The 23,975-nt window shown below is 39.4% G+C and overlaps 1 protein-coding gene across 1 annotated transcript in view; it reads left to right on the top strand.

Annotated features, from left to right (window-relative positions):
- Window positions 1-17,993, top strand: part of C2H16orf97 (chromosome 2 C16orf97 homolog) — a 47,070-nt gene extending 29,077 nt beyond the window's left edge. The window contains 4 exon segments of the mRNA XM_012504728.1: window positions 9,140-9,184; window positions 16,963-17,004; window positions 17,312-17,370; window positions 17,917-17,993. Coding sequence (XP_012360182.1) covers window positions 9,140-9,184; window positions 16,963-17,004; window positions 17,312-17,370; window positions 17,917-17,993 — 223 coding nt within the window.
- The last annotated feature ends 5,982 nt before the right edge of the window (window positions 17,994-23,975 follow it).

The raw sequence follows: 23,975 nt of genomic DNA on the forward strand, positions 1-23,975 counted from the left end.
TATAGTTACAATAATTTGTTAATGAATACACAATTTAGAAATGTGAAATTTGTGACATCAAAAGCATAAAATGTGGAAAGGGAAGTAAAAGTGTAGAGTTTTTGTATGTGATCAAAGTTAGCTTGTTTTAAGCATAAAATAGACTGTTATAACTGTTACATGTTTTATGTAAGCCTTATGATAGCCATAAATCATAAACCTATAGTAGATACATGAAACATAATAGAATAAAAGCATACTGTGACATGAAAATTATCAAATTACAAAAAAATTTATTAAAAGAAGAACAAAGAAACGAAGAAACTACAAAATAGCCAGAAAACAATGAACAAAATTAGAATAGTAAGTCTTTAACTATCAACAACTACTTTAAATATAAATGGATTAAATTCTGTAATCAAAAGATATAAAAAGGCTAAGTAGATAAGAAAAACAAGCCCCAACTATAAGTTGCCTCAGCAACTTTGCAGCTTTAAGGACACAATAGGCTGAAAGTGAAGGGATGAAAAATGATATCTATGCAAATGGAAACAGAGAGCAGGATACCTATATCAGACAAAATAGTATTTAAGTAAAAACTGTAAAAGGAGACAAAAGAAGGTCATTATATAATAATAATAAAGAGGTCAATTTATCAAGATGATATAATAATTACACATATATGTGTACCAAACATGGGAACATATAACTACATAAAGCAAATATTAATGGATATAAAGGGATAAATATATAGCAATACAATAACAGGAGGAGACTTCAATATCCCAGTTTCAATGATGGGTAGATCATCCAGACAGCAAATCAATAAGGAAGTATTATACTTGAATGGCACTTTAGGTCAAATGGCCCTAGCAGACATACACACATGACAACCACCAGAAACAGAATATACATTCTTCTCAAGTATACTGGGAACATTCTCCAGGATCTATCACATGTAGGCCACAAGATAAGTCTCAAAAAATTTAAGAATATTGAAATCATATCAAATATCTTTTCTGACCACAGTAGTATGAAGCTATAAATCAATAACAGGAGGAAAACTGAAAAATTAACAAATATGTGGATATCAAACAACATGCTCTCAAACAACCAATGGGTCAAAGAAGAAACCAAAAGGGAAATAAAAAATATCTTGAGAGAAACAAAAATGGAAACACAACTTAACAAAACATAAGAGGCACAAAAGGCAGTTCAAAAAAGGAAGTTTGTAGCAACAAATGCATACATTAAGAATAAAGGAATATTCTTTTAAAATCTAACTTTAAACCCCAAAGAACTAGATAAGAATGAAGTAAATAACAAGATCAGAGCAGAAATAAATGGAATAGAAAATACAAAAACAATAGAAAAGATCAATGAAACTAAGAATGCGTTTTTGAAAATATAAACAAAACCAACAAGATTCTATATAACTTACCAAGAAAAAAGAAAGACTCAAATAAATAAAATTATAAAGAAAAAAAGAGATACTACAACTGATACCACAGAAATGCAATGGATAATAAGAGACTACTATGAACAGTTATATGCCATCAAATCAAATAAGCTAGAAGAAACGAATAAATTTCTAGAAACATACAACCTACAGAGACAGAAGCATGAAGAAACAGAATATTTGAAGAGATGAATAATGAGTAAGAAAATTGAATCAATAATCAAAAATCTCTCAACAAAGAAAATCTCAGGACCAGATGTCTTCACTGATAAATCCAACCAAACATTTGAACAAGAACTACTACCAATTCTGCTCAAATTCTTCCAAAAACAATTGAAAAGGAGGGAATATTTTCAAATTTATGTTATCAGGCTAGCATTACCCTAATACCAAATCCAGACAGGGGCACTGCAAAAAAAATTATAGGCCAATATCCCTGATGAGCATAGAAGCAAAATATCCTAATCAAAATAGTAGCAAACCATATTCAACAGCATATTAAAAGGATCACATTCCATGGTCAAATAGGATCTATTCCTGGGATACAAGGATGGTTCAACCTACATATGTAAAAACTCCCAATAATTTAGGTATAGAAGGAGTGAACCCCAACATAATAAAGGACATATGTGACAAGGCCACAGTCAACATTGTAGTGAAAACCTGAAAACTTTTCAACAGCAAAATTCCTGATAACTCTATTTAAAAATGAGAAAGAACATGGAGAGACATTTTTCCTAAGAGGACATACAAATGACTAGTAGGTATATGAAAAGGTACTCAACATCACTAATCATCAGGGAAATGCAAATTAAAATCCCACTGAGATATCATCTCATATCTGTTAGGATGACTATTATCAGAAAGTCAAAATGTAATGTGTTGGTTACAATGAAAAGAAAAAGGAGCCCTTATGTACTGTTGGTGGGAATGTAAATTAGTACAGCCATCATGGAAAACAGGATGGGGGATTCTCAGAAAACTAAAAATAGAATGCCATATGATCCAGCAATAATTTATTTGTGTCTGGGTATATATCCAAAGGAACTGAAATCAGTATGTCAAAGAGGCATTTGCATTTCCATGTTCATTGCAGTTTTATTCACAATAACTACAATATGGAAGCAACCTACGTATCTCTCATTGGAAAAACAGATAAAGAAAATGTGGTATATTACTCAGGCTTAAAAAGGAAGGAAACCTTGCCATTTGCAACATGATGAAGCTGGAGGACATTATGGTAAATGAAATAAGCCAGACACAGAAAGACACTGCATCATCTCACTTCTATGTTGAATTTTTTTTAAATTAGCTCATAGGAAGAGAGGAGAATGGTAGTTATCAAGGGCAAAGGAGTGGGAGAAATGAGGAAATGCTGTTCAAAGGGTACAAATTTTCAGTTACAAGACGAAAAAGTTCTAGATACCTAATGCACACCACGATGACTATAATTAATAATATATACCTATTGTATACTGGAGATTTGCTAAGAGAGTAGATCTTAAGTGTTCTTACTATAAAAAAGATAACCATGTGAGATTTTGGGATGGTGGGTGTGCTAATTTGCTTGATTTTTGTATTCATTACATAATGTATACATATATCAAAATATTGTATTGTATACCTTAAATACATACAATTTTATTTGTCAATCAAACCTCAATAAAGCTAGAAAAAAACAAAGTCTTAAATAAAGAAGTAAACCTTTACATTGATAGTCAATTGATTTTTGATCAGGGTACCAAGATAACTTAATGGGGAAAAACAGTATTTCCAATGAAAGGTGCTGGGAAAACTGGATATTCACAGATAAAAGAATAAAGTTTGACCCTTATTCATACTATACACCCAAAGTAACTCAATATCTAAACATAAGAGTGAAAATTATAAAACTGCTAGAAGAAAATATAGCAGTAAATCTTCATGATCTGTGATTAGGCAAAGCTTTCTTAGCTATGATATTAAAAGCACAAGGAACAAAAGAGAAAATAGATAAATTAGACCTCATCAAAATTAAATCCTGCTCTTCAAAGCACACTATCAAAAATGAAAAGACATCCACAGAATGGGAAAATAGTTGAAAATCAAATATCTGATAAAAAAAATTGTGTTAGAATATATAAAGAACATACACAAGTCCATAATAAAAAGACAGTCCAATTTAGAATGGGCAAAGAACTTGAATATATACTTCTCCAAAGAAGACAAACAAATGGCCAATAAGTGCATAAAAAGATGTGCAGCATCATTAGCTATCAGAGAAATGCTCTTCAAAACCATAATAAGATACCACTTCACACTCACTAAGACAGCTATAATAAAAAGATAGGTAAAACAAGTGTTAAATTAGTTGTGGAGAACTGAAGCTCTCATATACTGCTGGTGGAAATGTAAAATGGTAGTCACTTTATTTGAATATTTGAATAACTAATGGTACAGTCACTTTAAATATTTGAATGACTATTCAAAAGTTAAACATGGAGTTACCGCATGATCCAGAAATCCCACTCTTAGATACAGACCCAAGAGAAACTTATGTCCACACAAAAACTTGTACACCAATATTTATAACAGCATTATTCATAATAGCCAAAACCAGAAAAATCTCAGATGTCTAGCAACTGATGAATGAATAAACCACATTGTTGTATTTATGTAACAGAATATTATTCAGCAAAAAAAGAGAAATGAAGTACTCATATATGCTACAACATGAATGAAGCCTGAAAACATGCTATGTGTAAAAAGCCAGTTATAGAAGACCACATATTGTATAATTTTTTTTTTTTTTTTGAGATGGTGTCTCATTGTCACCCAGGCTGGAATGCAATGGCACGATCTTAGCTCCACCTCACAGATTCAAGTGATTGTCCTGCCTCAGCCTCCTGAGTAGCCGGGATTGCAGGTGCCTGCCACCACGCCTGGCTAATTTTTGTATTTTAGTAGAGACAGGGTTTCGCCATGTTGGCCAGGCTGGTCTCGAACTCCTGACCTCCAGCGATTTGCCCACCTCAGCCTCCCAAAGTGCTGGGATTGCAGGTGTGAGCCACCATGCCTGGCCTGTATGATTTTATTTATATAAAATGTCCAGAATAGCAAAACTGTAGAGTAGATTAGTTGTTGCCTAGGTCTGGGTTAAAGTGGGGAGGAAGTGACTGCTACAGGTATGGGGTTTCATTTGGGGATGATAAAGCTGTTCTAAAATCGTGGTGACAGTTGCACACCTCTCTGAAAGGCACTAAAACCTCTGAGTTATATACTTTAAATGGATGAATTGTGTGGTATGTTAATTACACCTGAATAAAACTATTACATTAAAAAAATGGGCCAGGTGCAGTGGCTCACGTCTGTAATACCAGCACTTTGGGAGGCTGAGGCGGGTGAATCACGAGGTCAGGCGTTCAAGACCAGCCTGGCCAACATGGTGAAATCCCGTCTCAACTAAAAATACAAAAAATTAGCTGGGCATAGTGGTGGGTGCCTGTAATCCCAGCTACTCGGGAGGCTGAGGCAGGAGAATCCCTTGAACCCGGGAGGCGAAGGCTGCAGTGAGCCAAGATGGCACCACTGCACTCCAGCCCGGGTGACAGAGTGAGACTCCATGTCAAAAAAAAAAAAAAGAAAAAAATAAAAGGCTTCTGCAGGCACTGAACACTGTGGTGGGGTGGGGAAGGGGGTAGGTACCTGGGTAGAATCCCAGTAGGGTATGGGAATAAACTTGGATGAGGAAAAAAATACCTCTGCTAACTTCTACCTGTTAGAATTGTAATCTTCTGTTATGAATGTACATAACAAACTGCAATGGTACTAATGGTACCTGTGATTGTATTCACCAGTAGAAATCCCTGATATTTTCATTTTATATTACAGTTACCTCAGGGATTTGAGAAAAATTATTTATGCTCAATGACATTTCAAAATCATAGTAGCTATTAGATTAACCAGTAGATCTTATTAATGTTACTGGCCTGTGTGTTACTGGTAACAGACTCACTTAGGTAAGGGATCAAAGGGAAATACAACTTTCTTCTTGCATGCTCTGTCTGCACAAGGCAGGAACATCTGGAAAGAGCCAGCCTCCCAATCAGGACTGGCCACCCTCTCTCTCTTTCTATTCCTCTCTGCTGTCTGTGACTACTAGCCACCTCAGATTCAAAGCAAAAGCAGAAAGCCAGAGCCCTACTTTAGTTTTTTGGCTTAAGCAATGTTGTTCAACCCAGCTTTAACCTCTATATGAAGGAATTGAAGTGGGAGTCATAATCCCAATTAGCTACTGTATCTTCTATTTAGAATTCTTTGAACAAGATCTTCATAGGGAAAGAGAAGTGAATAGTCTTATCCAGGTCTCACACCTCTATTACAAACCCCCTGTTAATATCTCTATCAGATAATCCCTCCAGTACGAGGTTAACATTTAATGAGCCCCTCTATATCCATAGGTGCTCAGTGAGTCATATATACCATCCTATCTGATAAAATCAGCTGAGATATGGACATTAATTCTCTGTATTAGTAGTACAGATGAGTGAATTGGGATGCATAGAAATGTCATAATTGACCCAAGTTCACCCAGCTAATAAGTGGAAAACCTTGGGTTCAAACGCAGGCTCCTCTGACTCAAAGTTTTGTGTTGTTTCTACTACTTTCAATAAAGTCAAATAGAACAAACAAATTTTACTTCCCTTTTTGGACTCTTAATAGGCATGGTATATTTATCATAATACATCATGAGGAAAAAACACCCCCCTCTACAAAAATGACAGGAATAATATTTTTTCTGGATGTTTTCTTTGGGTGGTGGGGGGAGAAATTCTTTTTCTGAAGCACATTCTTTGCTTGCATGATAGAGTACTTGGAATTATTTTTAGAAATACCTGCACTGTCAGTTAGAGTTAACTTTTTTCTTGCTGACGAATTAATGTTGGTATAAGCCTTCTGCTAGAAACTGTTGTTGGACACAAGAAAGTTTTGCTAATTGAAACCCTGCTTTTGGCTCCTCTTTTATTATGAGCCATTTCAGTAAGCGGCCCCATCATTTGTCCAGTTGGACAAGCCAGCAATATGGAAGCCTCCTCCTGTTTCACTGCTCATAGTCAGTCCATCACCAAAGTCCCATCAATTCCAACCTCCCAAATAGATCTCAAAGATATCCACTACTTCCTGTCTGCTACCACCACTATAGCAAAACTATCATGGTCTCTTGCCTGGGCCATGCAGTTGACTCCCCAGGTCTATTTATTCCTGCTTCCTTGCTCTTTGCCCTTTTTCCCATCATTTCTCCACATTTCAGATCCTTCAGTAACTTGCCTTTGCTCTTAGGATGGCATCACCTCTCCTTAACTTGACAAACAAAGCTCTTTACTATTGACCCTAAACACTGCCCTATCTTACCTTACCCCTTCATCCTCTTTACTCTCTTATTGTCAGTTTTATTGACCTTCTCTATGAATCAGGATATGGTAGGTTAAGCTGCAGCAACAAGCAACCCCCAAATCACAGCATCTTAAAAGCACAAAGGCTCATTTATTACTCACAGTACGTATCCAGTATATATTAGCAGTGGCACCCTGCAGGGGTGTGCGTGCACTAGAAGAAAGCATAGCCAATTGCACGCGAGCTCTTGAGGCTTCCATGCAGGCATGGTGTGCATACACACACGTGTGTTCCCATTCCATTGGGCAGAAAAAGTCACATGTCCACATCCACGTTCACAGAGGAAGGGACATGCAATCCCAGCATGTACCTAGGTACCCAGGAGGACAGAGAATCTGCATCAGGACATTGCACCTGCTTCCTTCTCCCACAGGCCTTTAAACAAGCTGACTCCTCTGCCTGAAATTCCTTTCCTTTTATTCTTTTATTTTTTTCAATGTTGCCCTACTTAAAATACACCCTCCATTCCTTGAAGTAACTCCTGCATTATTCTCTGCATCTAAGCTCAAGCTTAGGGAAACCTTCCCTTACTGGGTCAAAATATCCATATTATAAGCTTATAGCAACATATACATGTATAAAACTTTCCATAATTGCAATTTTATCTTTGTTTGAATGAATGTTTGACAAATATCTGTCTCCCATATAAGACTGTAAGCTCTATGAAGAGAGTGACCTCGTTGGCTTTTGCTCCCCAGTGTTATAACAACAACAAAAAACAACACCTATTGCAGGCCAGGCAGAGTTCTAAGTAGTTTGGCACGTGACTCTTTCATATTTACAATAAATAAGCTAACTCATTCATATTTACAATAACCCTATGAGGCAGGTATGATGATTACTGTATTTTGTAGATAAGAAAATTGAGGCACAGAACTTGTCCAGGTTCCTGCAACTAGTAAGTGATGTGAAGCCAGGGCTCAGACATAAACCTCTGACACCAGAATCATGCTCTTGACCATTGCAGTTTACAAGCATCTAGACACCCCATGGTGCCAAAAGAGGTGTTCAGTAAATACCTTTTGAATGGCCCAATGAAGGACTAAACCAGTATTCTGTGATGCACACTCAGGAAAAGGCTACCATGGGGTGATTTTCCTGGAATGTCTAAGCTGGAAATTTCCTTAGAGATCACCTGGTTCAACTTTATTCTCTTATGGACTGGTAACCCACAGCTCAGAGTTAAGGTTGCTGCAGATTTGGCTCTTCTATCTCACTTGGCAGGAATGGCACATCGGCTGGCATCTCTCAGAGCCACACCTTTCTTATTTCATTAGGCAACAAAGTAGAAAATGGCACCAGTGGGGATTTCTTCCAGTAGACCAACGGAAACTTTTGTGTATATGAAAGATTTGAGTGCAGGGGGTGGAAGTGACTTTTACCTTCTCCTCTCTTTTCTGAAATTAGATTTTCTAGGACAGAAAAAAAAAAAGAATGCCAAAGGTAATGAGATCTCCACGGTTACACACACAGTTTAAATTAACAGTGTGAGTCAGTGTTTCAGAATAGAAATAGCAACAAAAGCTGACATCCTGGGAAAAAATGACTCAATTAACTGTATGTGCACTGCCACTGGTTCAAATTTCTTTGATGATTTGTAACCAGAGACCCGTGAAAATTAAACGCCAAAGGGACTGTGGCAGAATTTGTATCTAGTTACCAGGGTAGCTGGTTCACTGGGGTATGTGGTGGTGATGGTTGAGAACCTTTGATTTCCTAACCCACTGTGGAGATCTGGATGCCTGTTACCCATCACTTGGAGGCACAGAGTGCCTCATGGATGAGGAAACATGCTAATTGTCACCTCCATAATTCTCTCTCCTGGCATCCAGGTCCTTAGCAAAGTCCATTTATCCAGCTCCCTGAGAAAGGAGAAGACATATAATAGGTTTTGGCTAAATACTCCCAGAGAAAGGAGTAGATCAGGTGTTTAGAAGGCTAATATCTTTATGAGATTTACTTATTTTCTCTCCAAGGAGAAAAGAGCAGCAATAGCTAGCTTATTAAAGATTGCTTTGATTGCTGAGAATTACACAGATAAAAAGAGGGAGCATTGTGCCTTGTGGTACTCAAGCATCCTTTGCCGCAAATGGGAATTGACTGAGCCAAAGCTTGGTGAGAATAGTGGAAAGAGAAGTGGGTCCTGGGGCTCCTTGGAGGTACAGCTGGAACAGGGAAGTCATGTAGAGGCTACAATTCTTCTCATCCTCTTTATGTTCTCCCTTCAAAGCCCCCACTTATTATTTCAATTTTCTATCTTTGTGACAGAGTGGGCTTCTATGACTTCTGCCTTGCCCTGGAGGTCCAATACAGGTGATTCACTTGTGCAGCGGTAAGGACAGGAGAGCAGAAGAGAAGGAGCCTAGTGCATGGGGCTGGAAAGTGATAGTCAGCAATGCATCCCGTGCCCCTCATCCTACTCCCAACATCTGATTCTGCCTCAGATTCTTGGCACATAGATGGACCAGAGGGGGCATGGCAGCATTTATATCCTGGTTGCTGGAGCTTCTATAGAATTGACCCTCTTGTGAAGCCAAATACTGCAGGGTTCCTTGCAGTTAGCTTAGTACATGATCTGCAATCCAGGAGCACTGCCTCTAGACTACATTCCAAGACATTTCAGTATATTCTCTTTTTACTTTTGTTGCTTTCTGCCTAGGAGTCATCAATCCATTCATCCTTTCTGCCATACTCATCCCCTCCGTACATGAATTTATTTCTTCAACCAACAAACACTTGTTTTATGCATATGTGCCACATACTGGGCTCTGTTTTAGGGGACACAGAGATAAGTGACTCAGTCTCAAGGTAGACCTAGAAAAAATCAGAGAAGGTTGGAAATTTCTTAGTTACTGAGAGCTTCTAGCAAATAGCCAACCTCCTGTGTCCCATGACATGCTCAACAGCCGGGGGCATTCAGGCTCTGTCTGCACAGTGATTGTGAAAAGTCTATGCTGGGACTTACTTAGCCCTCCTGGAGAAGACATTAAATTATTCTGTCACCCACACTGTTAAGCTTGGTGACTGAATCTAAGCTGCTTTATAATCAGCCTAACCTGGAAGGAAGGGTACATTAGCACTGGGAATATCACCACCTTCCTCCCCTACCCCATCTCAACAGAGAGCTGACCATTTCCCAGGATGCCTCTATTTCTGCTTCACTGTTCCCAAGGTCTAGCTGAAGATTCTTCCCTCTGGAGAGGACTGGGCCTCTTGTTTCAGAAAATTGCAGCAAAATGGAAGAATAGAGAGATATGAACTTGTCATGAGGGCAGAAGATGATCGGTTTCCATAACTTGGGCAATGACCTCAACTAGGACACAGTTAAATGAAATCACATATTTGTGTTCTTTCGTTATTGTAATTGGTGAGTGCTAATTTGAAGCATGATTTTTCAAGTGGTCATCCAGAGTCTGCTGCAGAAACAGTAAGAACATCAATCATTATTTGAGTCTGCAGATGATTTCATCCTATGAAGAGCTAGCTTATGAAGAGTTTCTCTGGAGGCCTCTGAGGTAGGCAGGGCAAGAGATGACCATCCTATTATACAGATGAGGAAACAAGACTTGAGCAATAATGGCTATGAACACTTCCTATGAGTCTGCTGCTGTCCAGAGCGCTCTCCATATACCAGGCATTTTGAACTTTTACAGATGAGGAAACTGAGGCCAAGAAAGGATAGGCCTTTTTCCCTAAGACACACAGGTAAGGATGTAGTAAAGCCGAATTTCTAGACCAGGACTTTTAGACGCCAGGTTCACACTCTTTAGAGACCCTGGCCATATTATTTTATCCCAAGGTCACATAGCCATGAGTGGTGGGTCTGGGAGGGTAACCAAAGTGTTTGACTCCCACCCTCTAGTATTTCTCCATTGCTTCATTTTCCCAGTACGGTCTTCATCCTCCTGAATTCCTACTTAGCAAAATGACATCTGGAGAAGTTGTGCTGGCTGCCACTTCAAGGAGGCTGAGTGGTGGGCATGGGCTCTCAGCCACTGCCTATCAACCTAGAAGGAAACTATTCCCAGCGAAAGCCTTAAATCTGTGGTGATGAGAATTTTCTAGCTTACTTGAATGCCATGATCTTATCTAGGCTGGGATACCTGGGATGACAGATTTACTGGGCAAAGACAAACCATTTAAAAATGCAGGTCCTCCCATAAGTAGAGCCTGCAGAGTCTGTAGAAATTGTGCTCATTTACTGTATGCTGGGCGGGGAATAGCCACTCATACTGAGCACTTATGAGGCACCAGTCACCACACTAAGCATGTGGTCTGCATTAGCTTAGGTTGGTATTCTTATCTCCACCTAAAAGATAAAGAAACTGAGATTCAGAGAGACTAACTAGTGTGCTCCAAGTCACACAGCTGGAAAGGCCAGCTAAGATTTGCACTCTAATTTCTGTGGCTCCCAGAATCCAGTCACCAAGAGGCACTCTCTGCTGTCTGCTAAACCAGGCTGCCTGCCAGAATCAGAAGAGGAACCTCCATCTGGGGTTCACATTGTGAACAAGCAGTAAGAGAAGAAAGGCAGGACAGATGGGGACAGAATGCAAGTCAACTCCAGAAGGCTGATGTTAATGGCCATGAGGGTCTCTGAAATTTCATTTCAATCCAGAAATACAAATTCACAGTGGCACAGCCCTCTCTCTGGCAGGATAGTGCAGTATCTGGAGTTTCTTCTTTGCCATTGAGATATTCACCCTCAGAAAAGGCATTTCGCATTCCACATTTGTCTTGAAATGTACAGGTTGAACATTTACATTTTCTTGAAATGTGCCCTACTTATTGATTTAAATGTTTGTAAACATTTACATATTTATATAATTTTTATTGCTGCTATATAGAATCTTCAGTTCTGTTTGATTTTGCTAATTGCCCAAGTGCCTCCTTTGTACTGAAGTATCAATAATAATAATGATCAAAGGCCTAAAAGCGCATAAGCATTTTCTGTTTCCAGCTTCTATTTTACGAATAAAACATTGATGCTCTTTTTAAGTTGGCCATCACTCATCTGGGAGGTTTTGCAGACAATAACAGTTCCTTAGTAATATCTGGTGGGGGAAGATGTATGATGCTGTAAATATTTAAAATCAAATTTGAAAAAGAAGACAGAGATGAATGCATGGGATGGGGGTGGGGGGACGAACATGGTGCCCAGGGCTGTAGTTTTCACAGCAACTTCCACTGGGGCCCTGCCATTGTTTTCCTTTGTAAGTTCCATGAAACGGGACTTAGCAATATAGCTGCATCCAGCAGGAGCCAAAATGGCCTTTGTGGAGTTTAATGGGCATCTAGCCTGTGGTCCTTCTAAAACTAGCCCCCTTGATGGGGACTTGCGAACAGGTAATTCATTTGGAAGCTGATTCCAGGGAACACTTTTAGGGAGTCTCACATGATAGGGAAGGAAAAGGGCCAATGAAGAGTGTCACACATGAGGTATTGCTGTGGATAGGTAGGCCCAATCCCACTTGGAACCCTTTAAGAAACCACTGCAAGGGGACCTAAGGGGCCAGGAAACCTTGGTCCGTCCTCCAGCAGCTCTTTTCCTAAATTGGTAGAGTGCTGCTCATGGAAGGGTACTGGCTCCCATTTCCAGCTAGCCCTGAGCTCAGGCCCAGGTAGACCCATCAGGATCTGCAGGTGGGAGCTATGGACATGTTAGCTCCTGGATAAGTCCCTGAGAATGGGCAGGACCCATTCAGCTCAGCTACAGGGGATTGGTGTGAAGTCTAGGGTTTCTTTTTAGAGGTGGATGGTAGAGAGAATCCAGCTCACCATTTATCTTTTGGAACTCCAAACTCCAGGTTTGCCTTCCCCATCACATCCAAGAGTTGTAGAGAGTAGAAACTGGTCACGAGTGACAGTCTAGTCCAGCTAGGGAAACTGAAACAGTGTCAGCAACAGACATCACACAATGGCACTCAGCCAGAGGAGGAATGGTTATCAGAGAAGGCTTCCTGCTGTGGTTAAGAGGCAGCCCAGAAATGGCTTTGGAATGCCGCTTCTTCTATTCACTTCCTTTGGGTTATGTTTGGTGGACTCCGACCCTTCCTGGGACTGACTGGGAAATGTTCTCCCTCCAACCTCCCCTCCCATTCCCAAATCCTTTGTTCCTCAAACAGCTCATATCCTGCTCTCCATACCCCTGACCCATCTTTCCCATCTTGCTTTGTAAAACTTCCCTGAGGCAGGGTGTGGTGGCTCATGCCTGTAATCCCAGCACTTTTGGAGGCTGAGGTGGGCAGAACACTTGAGCTCTGGAGCTCAACCGCAATATGACGAAACCCCATCTCCAAAAAGAAAAAAAATTACAAAAATTAGCCAGGCATGGTGACCCAAGCCTGTAGTCACAGCTACTTTGGAGGCTGAGGTGGGAGGATCACTTGAGCCCAGAAAGTTGAGGCTGCAGTAAGCTGTGATGGCACCACTGCACTCCAGCCTGGGCAAGAGAGTGAGACCCTGTCTCAAAAAACAAACCAAAAAAATAAAAATAAAATAAAATAAAACTTCCCGAATATGTTTTATTTCCTTGAATCCCTGTTTACCACAAAAAAAAATCCTAATCTGTACTCTGATGCTTTGAACTGAGAATGGATGAAAATGGTATATTTTTCAGTGGAGGATTCCTAAAGCTAAACTGTTTTAGCTAAAGTAAGTGGATTTCTAAGCTCTTCTGCTCTGCTTCATGCTTGTCTATAAAATCACAAATTGTCAGAACAGGAGGGAATCTTAGGCTCATCTAATTCAATGTCTTCGGTTCACAGAGTTGTAAATCAGGGCTCAGAGAAAAGATGGGACTTCCTTGAGGTCATGACTAGGTGACCTCATGACAAGCTGGTAGGAGTCTATCATATATTTGTTAAAAGACCTCAGAGCTGGGACAGAATCTTGGAGCAAGTTCCTTTGATCCAGGGCACACAGGAAGTGGGGGAACCGAGTACACATTTCCCACCCTGCCAGAACAGGGCCTGGGTGAACATTTTTGGCACATCTGCCTTTGCTAGAGGAGCTGCAAAGAGTTTTACATTAAATACATTACTAGTGGTCTTGGTTCCATCTTTACCTTACGATTAAACCTACTTTCAAATGTAGAGGCCAAGGAGTTGTTTAAATATCCTTCCTGATGAGATGTTTACGAATGTGAGAGGCCATACCTTCTTTTTGTTATGCCTCTGACCATATCTTCCTGTGTGCAGTCAGAAGCTGTCTGTCTGTAACATCCACCCACTGGCTTTGTACTTAGAACTGAGATCGGAAGGCAGCTCCCTAGACAGCCTTAGAAATGTCCACATCGTACCAGATCTAATGCTCCTTGTGCAACCGCCTTTTGATTGCCCTCATTTTCCTCTTTATACTTTGACAATTGTCACTTGGCTTCTTAGAATATAGGACTCATAACTGATTACAGAACTCTGAGTCAGTGGTCTGACCAGCATAGAGTGGGCAGTCCCTCCTCTTGCTTGGTACCTGAGTGATCTGCAAAAGTACTTTAACTTCTACATATAAACATGTTAATTTAGCCTCAAATCATCATTTGTATTTGTTTTTAGCAATATCATAGTAGCACAAATTTACCTTAAACTCAGTGGAGAACTGTAGGCTTTTACTGTTTTGCTGTCAACTCCTAATCACCCCTTTTCCCCACTCTATACTTGGGCAGCTGGTTCTGAGAGCAGGAGTTACATTTTTGGCAGGCCTAAACACATGTCTTACATGCCAACTGGATGGATTATTGTATAATGACTTCACATTGACATATTTACTACACATAAATACCATTATGACAATTGAGAAATAGGATTTGCTATGCCATCAAAAAATCAATCTACAGAGCCACCCACGGTGGCACATGCCTGTAGTCCCAGCTACTTGGGAAGCTGAAGTGGGAGGATCACTCGAGCCCAGGTGTTTGAAGCTGCAGTGAGCTATATCATGCTACTGCACTCCAGCCTGGGTGACAGAGTAAGACCACGTCTGTTTAAAAAAAAAAAAAGAAGAAAGAAAAATATTAATTTGCAAAATAGACAGGCTTAGTAAAAGAAATACTTTAGCTAAACAAAGGTCTCCTAAACACACTGTCATTATTACAAAAGAGGATTCTACAAAGGTAGGGGATGGGGATGGGGTGGATGGGAACTAACATTACTCGTGTCTTGATGGAAATCAGGGCACCCTTGTGCTTAGTCAAAAGGCCTCCATGGAGGGCTCTGTACCAAGTGAGTGACAGATGAGTGAGCAGAGGTAAAAACAAATGACTCACAAAATAGTAGACCCATAGACACTCCATGGAGAGGGCTCAGGTGAAGAGGATTTCAATAAGTTTGGGAAATGCTTTCCTTCTTAGAAGTTATTAGCATATTAAGGCGGGGCGCGGTGGCTCACGCTTGTAATCCCAGCACTTTGGGAGGCCGAGGCGGGCGGATCACAAGGTCAGGAGGTCGAGACCACGGTGAAACCCCGTCTCTACTAAAAATACAAAAAAAATTAGCCGGGCGTGGTGGCGGGCGCCTGTAGTCCCAGCTACTCGGAGAGGCTGAGGCAGGAGAATGGCGTGAACCGGGGAGGCGGAGCTTGCAGTGAGCCGAGATCGCGCCACTGCACTCCAGCCTGGGTGACAAAGCGAGACTCCGTCTCAAAAAAAAAAAAGAAGTTATTAGCATATTAAAAGTACTGAGAAATTTTGTGATGAAGAAACACAAATAACTTTGTTTAATCATGATTTCTCAAGCCTTCTGTGACCATCAAAACCTTTTCTTTTACAAATAACTCCAACTAAATTTGGTAAATACTGCTTTGGACAGAGCTTTTCTCTCTCTCTCTGAAGTTATCTAAAGTTTACCAGAATCTGAGTTTGCTCTTTTCAAAGGGCTCTGTTTAGAGAACATAGAAAAACTCGTAAATGTTTACTAACCTATCTCATTTCAAGTCATGGGTCATAAGAACTGACACAAATCCAGTGACACACCAAATAAAGAATATCCTTTTCTCAAACTGGCATGGCAAGATTAAGATTCCTATGTAAAAATATTTTCCCAAGGATTTCATTATTGGGTTAAGAAAGAAAAAGAAAAAAATGGGCATTTTTTTTTACAAGTAGGGATTTTTGTTGTTCTTATTGACTTGAGATTAGAACCCACAAATATTTACTGAATCCAGTGTATACACTCGAGATGATTCTAGGTCGTGTAATGGATGTCAAAAGAAAATCATAAACTGTCACTGTTTTTGCTGCACTTACAGTCCAGCAAAACTAATACTAATAGAGAAAGGGTTAATGCTCCAACAATGTTGCCTAGAATATGGCACTTGTGAGAATTAATCAAAAGAAGAAATCCATGGATTGGAGAAGATGTGGGAAGATTTCATGGAGTTAGCGGGACTTAAATATGGCTGGGAAAATTGGGAAGAATTTTTAAAAGATAAGAGGATAAATGGAGCCCCAGGCAATTAAAAAACTAACTCTTGACAAGGGGCCTCTGGGAAATTTTTTTTCTTGGGCCTTAGCTATTCCAGGAAAATGTTCCTGTATATGAAGAGTATCTTTGTTCACTAGAATTTCATCAGAAGTAGAAGAAGCTTGGAAACTTTAAATATTAAGCTGACTGCTGCAACTAAACTATATGTCAGGAGTTTGAATTTAGATATTAATAGGTATTTGATATTAAGATAGTAATTATTATAATTACTATATATTAATTAATATATAGTTACTGTGTTTTAATATATATTAATTAATTATACTATATACTAGGATTAGTATATAATAAATTGATATAAATAATTACTATACCTATATATAATGATATTTTTGTTTCTTATATTATTATAATAAGTAACTATTAATTATTAGTAGTATATAATAATGATATATACTGTGTAATATAGTACTAATATTACTATATGATTAATTATTATTTAATATGTAGTGATCATAATAGTACTAAGTATAATACTAAGTATAATAATAATGCCATGTTTTAACATAAAAATTCAAAATAGATATTCATGTAAATAATATAATATCTAAATTCAATATCTAATATTAAAAAAAGGGTAATTATTTTTTGTCTATGTCTATTTTTTATAAGGACCAGCAAGTTATTTGTGTGTGGACAGCCCAGTCCCAGAAGGTAAAACCATTCTTAACTATAGTCAGGACCATCACACTCAGCTGACCTAAGGGCCTAACAACCCGCTCTTTGGGGGCAGTAGGACAACAGGGTAGGAACTCCATCCTCGTTGCTGAGACTTCATGGTATGGTAGATGCGCTTTTTCTCTCCCTTGCTAGACAGGGCCGCCTTGGGACCCTGTGGGCTATTGGATGGCGATTGCTGCAACTTCTTTGCATTCAACATGAGCAGCTTCCTGGCTAGAGCACTGGGGAACTATTGCCTGAACTTTCCTCTTAACAGAGACACTTTATTTTTTCCACACAGGAGCTAGGGAATACAGCAGTAGGCTTTAAAGTTTGCCTGTCTGTCACCTATGCTTCTGGGTAAGATCTCACACATTTAATAAGAAAAGACCCTGCTTCTCAGCTTCCCCGTTGAAACTAGAAGATAAACTAGAGAAAGAAAACAGTGATCTCCTATCTTTCTCTGAAGCACATCTTCAGGAGGTCCTGACCCCACTGTTTCCCCACTGAGTATCTCTTCACTCACATTTCTCAAATTCCCGTTCACTGGCCATCTTTCCACCACCCTCTCCTCTCCACTCCTTGGACCAGGACCAAAACTTCACACACACACACACACACACACACACACACACACACAAAGCAAACTAAGACTGATGGATTCCACTGAGGACTTGTTCATGGCCCAATGAAAGGCTGTTGGATGGTGCAATTCTCCAAGTGCCAGAAACATCCACCAGCTTGCAGGCAGGAGACAGGGCCCTTCACCTTTGAGATCATTTCCACGGAGGCAGAACAGTGTGGTGAGGGCCAGAAACGAGACATATAAAGTCACCAACACAATACTTGGAACACAGTTGAAATTCATTAAATGATTCATCTTCTCCTATTTATCATTATTTTTAGAATCCTCAAGTTGTGTTGACCCACCTGGGAACACTGCTGGCTCCAGAATGCCAAGCTCCAGTAATTGTATAAAATAAAATTAAAATACCAGAAGGATGTATTTGCAAACAAACTACAGAGCTTTAAGATTATACAGCAGTTAAGAAAGTATGAGGTGGGCGTATGTGTGCCAGTAAGGAGGAGTTTAAAAAGCAGGATGGAGAACAACATGAATAATGTGATCACATTTTTGCTTTTAAAAACCAAACTTCCGTATGATACACAACTACCATTTGATAAGTTATTAGTGTTTACCTGGCACTAGCCAAAGTGCTTTTAAAACCCTTATCTTGGCTGGGTATGATGGCTCATGCCTGTAATCCCAGTACTTTGGGAGTCTGAGGCAGATAGATGACCTGAAGTCAGGAGTTTGAGACCAGCCTGGCCAACATGGTGAAACCTTGTCTCTACTAAAAATAAAAATACAAAAAATTAGCCGGTGTAGTGGCATGTGCCTGTATTTCCAGCTGCTCAGGAGGCTGAGGCAGGAGAATTGCTTGAACCTGGGAGACGGAGGTTGCAGTGAGCCAAGATCACACCACAGCACTCTAACCTAGATGATAGAGCAAGACTCCATCTCACAAAAACACACAACAAAAAAATGTTAAAAAAAAAAAACCTTATCTCCTTTCATGCTCACAATGCTGAGAGAGTGATACTGTTGTCCATGCCATTTTATAAATGCAAAAATTCAGTTTTAAAGAGGTTAAATAACTTTCCCAGCATCATACATTCAGGTAGTCTGATTCCAGAGCCTGTTCTAGAAGTCATGATACAACTTAGGTGTCCAAACCTAGAAAAACACAGGGAAGAGCACACACCACTGTTGTCAGAGGTTACATCTAAAGATAAAGGATGGGCTGGAGTGGGGGGGAAAGGTAAGTTTGAGACATTTATTTCTTACTCTAAATTAATATATTGATTCATGTATTTGCAACAAATATATATCAGTTTAATAGTTAAAAAGACAGTCCTTTTCACAAAAGAGAGAATATATAATCTCACCTATATGAAATATATAAAATAGGCAGATTCATAAAGACAGAAAATAGATTCAAGGTTCTCAGGGACTTGGGAGAGGGGAAAATTAGGAGTTAATGCTTAATAGGTGCAGAATTTCTGCTTGGCATGATGAAAAGTTTTGAAAATAGTGACAATGGTTGCACAGCACCGAAAATGTAATTAATGTCACTGAATTCTTAAAAAATGGTTAAAATAGTGAATTTTATATTATGTATATTGTACCGTAGAAAAGAAGGAGAAGGAGCAGGAGGATGAGGAAAAGAAGGAGGAGAAGAACAGCAAGAAGAAAGAAAGAAGAAAGAAGAAGAGGAGGAGGAAGAAGGAGGAGGAGGAAGAGGAGGAGGAGGAGGGGAAGAAGAAGTGGAAGAAGAAGAAGAAGAGGAGGAGGAGGAAGAGGAAGAGGAAGAAGAAGAAGAGGAGGAGGAGGAGGAAGAGGAGGAGGAAGAAGAGGAAGAAGAAGAAGAGGAGGAGGAGGAGGAAGAGGAGGAGGAAGAGGAAGAAGAAGAAAGAAGAAGAAGGAGAAGGAGAAGGAGAAGGAGAAGAAGAAGAAGAAGAAGAAAGAAGAAGAAGAAGAAGAAGAAGAAGAAGAGAAGAAGAAGAAGAAGAAGAAGAAGAAGAAGAAGAAGAAGAAGAAGAAGAAGTGGAGGAGGAGGATGAATTCATTTGGTTTTTGGGGAACTCACTCTATTTCCCTTCTTTTTCTCATTTTGCCTATACGTTGTTGTGTCACAGAGGTGTGGCATCCCCAGTGCCTCACAGGGCCAGTGCAGATGTAACTGCAGCTTTACCTATTTGGCCATGTGGTTGTGTCACTATCTCTGAGTAGTGGAAGGTGCCTCTGAGCACTAGCTCCTTTGCTTCCCTGTGTGGTGTGAAGCCATATACTTGTGATCGGCTCAGTGTTGGGCAAAGAGATTATTTTTTAGAGTACCTTGGAGTGCTCTACAAGACCTGAGAGGTCATGGGCACAGTCTCTGTGGAAAATATCTTACATTCTATATTTTTAAAAGGTGGGATTGGGTTAGGCTCTGGAGGTTTTATTTACATGAACGAGACCTTCATATGGTGGATTAGAGAAGTAGGCAATTATTCATTCATCCATCCATCCACCCACCCATCCATCCATCTATCTATCCATCCATTCCCATCCATCTACTTATCCATCCATCTGTCCATCCATCCATTTGTATGTCCACTTTATTAAAAAATCTTTAAGGAGTACCAACTATAAGCCAGACTTTTAGCCAAAAACTGAGTAATAAGCATCACATTTTTTATAAGACTCCAAAAATCAGCATGGTGTTATAACAAATAAATTAGAGTAGGCTTCCAAGATTATGGCTTCTTCTCCAATCATTTTTACTTACTCACTGTGTGACTTCGGGCAAGTTGCTTCCCTTCTCTCAGCCTTTCAAGTGATCTCAAAGTTGCTCTCCAGCTCCCAAATGTGCTGATTCTATTCTTATAGCTAGTCTCAGGTGGTCCAGAAATATTTTCAAATATGTCTACAAGGCTGTGGGTGTGAGCAAGACACATAAATTGAAAGGTTGTGTCTTTATGTTCATGCCAGTAAAAATTGATAAGAATTGTTCCTGTCCCAGTCAGCATTTGAGTGCTTAATGTTGGTAGTGATGAAAATAACAGAAAATAATGAGCACTTGCACATGTAGAAGAAATATGTGATTATGATTTATAGAATTGAACTAAAGAATAGTTGTCCATCTGTGAAAAGATTTTATAACACCAAACAGAAAAGCATGTTCAGCTCCCCTATAGATGGCATGAAAGAGTGCTTAATAATGGGTAAATATGCTTTTTTGCTGCATGTGTGTGCCTTTAACAAATATTGACCTGTCCTTTACTGTTATATTTCAAAACGTGAGTAAATCAAAATAAGATGTGTTTTATGGAACTCTCTTGTTTTATTATCTGTCATTTAATTTTTAATACCTAAGTGACACCTGATATATTACCTAATCAAAAGAAGAGAATTATACATTGCACATAATCAGTTATTTTTGCCATATCACCGAAATTAGACTAACAGATGAGGAAAATAAATAAGATGAACTTTAAAAATGAAAATGCTTAGCCTTTAGAATTTTAGTTGACAGCTTTTGAAAATTAAATTATAAGTCAAGTCCTGATAGGTTTGATATCTTCTTTGCAGTTTTGCTGATGATGTATTGCAGCTTTAATGGAATATCATTTATCATCTGATAATAACAAATGTAGTATTTCTGAGCTTGTCATCTCTTCTGTGGTGACAAATAGTCCAACTTGTAGCGGCGATAATGGAATTTTATAATGATGTGTCCTAAACTGACTCAACTGCAGCTGAGCTATTTTTCTTAAATCTCATAATGCCTATTACATGTAGATTACAACAGTCGGTGCCTCCCATCTAAGTGTGAGCATGGATCAATGAATCCAGATTTTAGGCAAACAGCCCAAAAGGATCTAACCATATTTACTTGTTTATCAAGATTTTTCCTGTTAGGCTAATAAGAGAGCTTGTCAGAGGTTGTCAGAAATGGCAAACTATAACATTTAGAGGATAAAATAGGTGATGAAAACTCTGTTTATCTCTTCAACAGTAGGTAGCGTATCCAGTTTACAATTCTACTCATCCAATCCATCACTTCATAGGGATTTATTTAATGAAGGCCTTGTGCCAAGAAACATGAGTTAGAGAGCCCAGCCACTCTTCCACTTTATCTTGAAGCAGGATTTATTTTATGTCTTAACTCTTAGCTTGTCTGATAGCATCGCCTTGTTGCACCTGTACATTCTATAGTCCAAATCACTCACCTTCTTGACACTTTTCTGAAACTTCCAAACATCCTGCAGTGTCACAGAAAACCTAGATTTGGAGGCTGTAAGTATCTTGAAATATTGCATTGTATGTGTGGACATGACTATGGCAGCCATGATGCTCTGAAGGTCACCTCCTGGGAAGGAAAGATACTGACATAATTGGATGAGCCACCGGAGTGGATAGTGGAGGGGACAATATTTCCATTGCAGATTTTATTTTTACGCTCATCTAAGCAGATCTGATCTTCTGGCTGTGGTCACAGCAGGCCAGCATGTGGACAAAGGGAAAGGCCTGGTGTGAAGGTGTTAGTTTTGACAGTGAGTGAGCGTTATGTACAGGAATGAAAGACAGAGCATACTGCTAATGGCAGACACTTATATGCAAATTGATGCCTGACATGCCTGAAGCCTTCACAGGTGGAGACAGACAAAGGTAATGGGAAATGTGTATTTCAGATGGGCTCTGATTTCATAGCCTCTCAGTCTTTGACCATGTGCTTCAATGTCATCTTGGATGTGATCATTCTTTTTCTTTTTTGGGGGAATTTTACTCCTGGCCCAGCTTAAGCATCTGATTCCCTCCTTCAGACTCTGAGCTTTGCAGTAAAGCCTGTACACCCCATTTTTCTTGGGTTTCTTCACTTCTTTCTGTGCTTCTCCATTCCCATTTTCTCTTTTTCTCTCTTCCTTCCCCTTTTTCTTTGACTTCTCTTTCCACCTTTCTTCTCTCTTCTACTTCTTTTATACAAAGGGTCACAGACTCCAAGTAGAGAAGATGAAGGGGAAAGGAGACTTCATGTGAACTCGATGATCATGGATTTCACTTCAAATACAAACCATGTCCAGCTAATTGTGGCCAGGTGAGGGGACTGGCCGCAGATCTAAAACCCTTCCAAACGAAGTTGGAAATGTGTTTTTTATACAAAAGGCCACGTTTGAAAATATTACCAACTACTTCAATGTTTCTTTTTAAAATTATCTGGGGGGCCTAATAAAAATTGGACTCAGAACAAAGGCCATCTCTTTGTGAGCTGTGGTTTAGATACTTGACCTGGGTGACCTCATCTACTCCAATGACCCCAAGTACTCACCACTCAGAATAGAGCCAGCTCCTACTCTATCTGGTCTTATATCTATTTTTCCAACTATCTGTCAGATGCTTCATAAATATTTCAAGCTCAGAGGCAGGATAAGAGTATTGTCAGGAAGATTCTTGATTTAGATAGAAGGCTTACTTCAGGAGGAGTGGGAAGTAAGATCAAGTAGGTCAGGAAGAGATTTTTAGGGAGTTCGGGTGATAAGAAGACAATGTCAACTGGTTGGTAAGCAATAGGGAGCCATTGTGAGTTCATGAGTAGGAGAGTGACATAGCAGAGGAAGATTTTAGGAAGACGAGTCTGGAAAGGAGAGGAAATGAAGGCAGAAATGGAGGGAGGGTGGGAAGTAAGGTCTCATATGAGAATTCAGCAGTGAGAATGGAGATGTGGATGTGAAATGAGAGAAGTTCTCAAGATACAGGTGACTGGATTTGATATATTTAACATGGATAATTAAAAAAACAACATCTAGAAGAGGTTGATGATAACTCTTGTAAGAAATGTAGCAGCCAGACAGTGGAGTCTTCTGGTAGGAGAGGCGAGATGAAGACCAAACTGGATGATAGCTTTTCCCTTCATTTAAGTTTTTTTGTAGTGTTTCACTTTGATCTCTATTAATTATACTGTAGCCTTTAAAAAGAAAAACCATTATCCCCAATATTGTAACAGTGTGTTTCTTTCAACAGACATGTGGACACTTTCGTGGAGAGCCTCTTCAGATCCCGGAGCTGTCCCAGGGCAGGGATATAGAGATAAATAATAAAATTCTTGCCCATGAAGAACCCAGAGCCCCAAAGAAAGATTAATAGTGTAGATTTCAGTAGAGAAAGAACTGGACCATAGTAAAAAGACATATTCTGTGACTTTGGGGAAGTGATATAATACAACTTTACTTCATTTTTTTCTTTATTATTATTATTATTATTATACTTTAAGTTTTAGGGTACATGTGCACAACGTGCAGGTTTCTTACATATGTATACATGTGCCATGTTGGTGTGCTGCACCCATTAACTCGTCATTTAACATTAGGTATATCTCCTAATGCTATCCCTCCCCCGTCCCCACACCCCACAACAGGCC

The sequence above is a fragment of the Nomascus leucogenys genome, chromosome 2 (genome assembly GCF_006542625.1).
Source record: "Nomascus leucogenys isolate Asia chromosome 2, Asia_NLE_v1, whole genome shotgun sequence".
In the NCBI taxonomy this organism is placed as follows: domain Eukaryota; kingdom Metazoa; phylum Chordata; class Mammalia; order Primates; family Hylobatidae; genus Nomascus; species Nomascus leucogenys.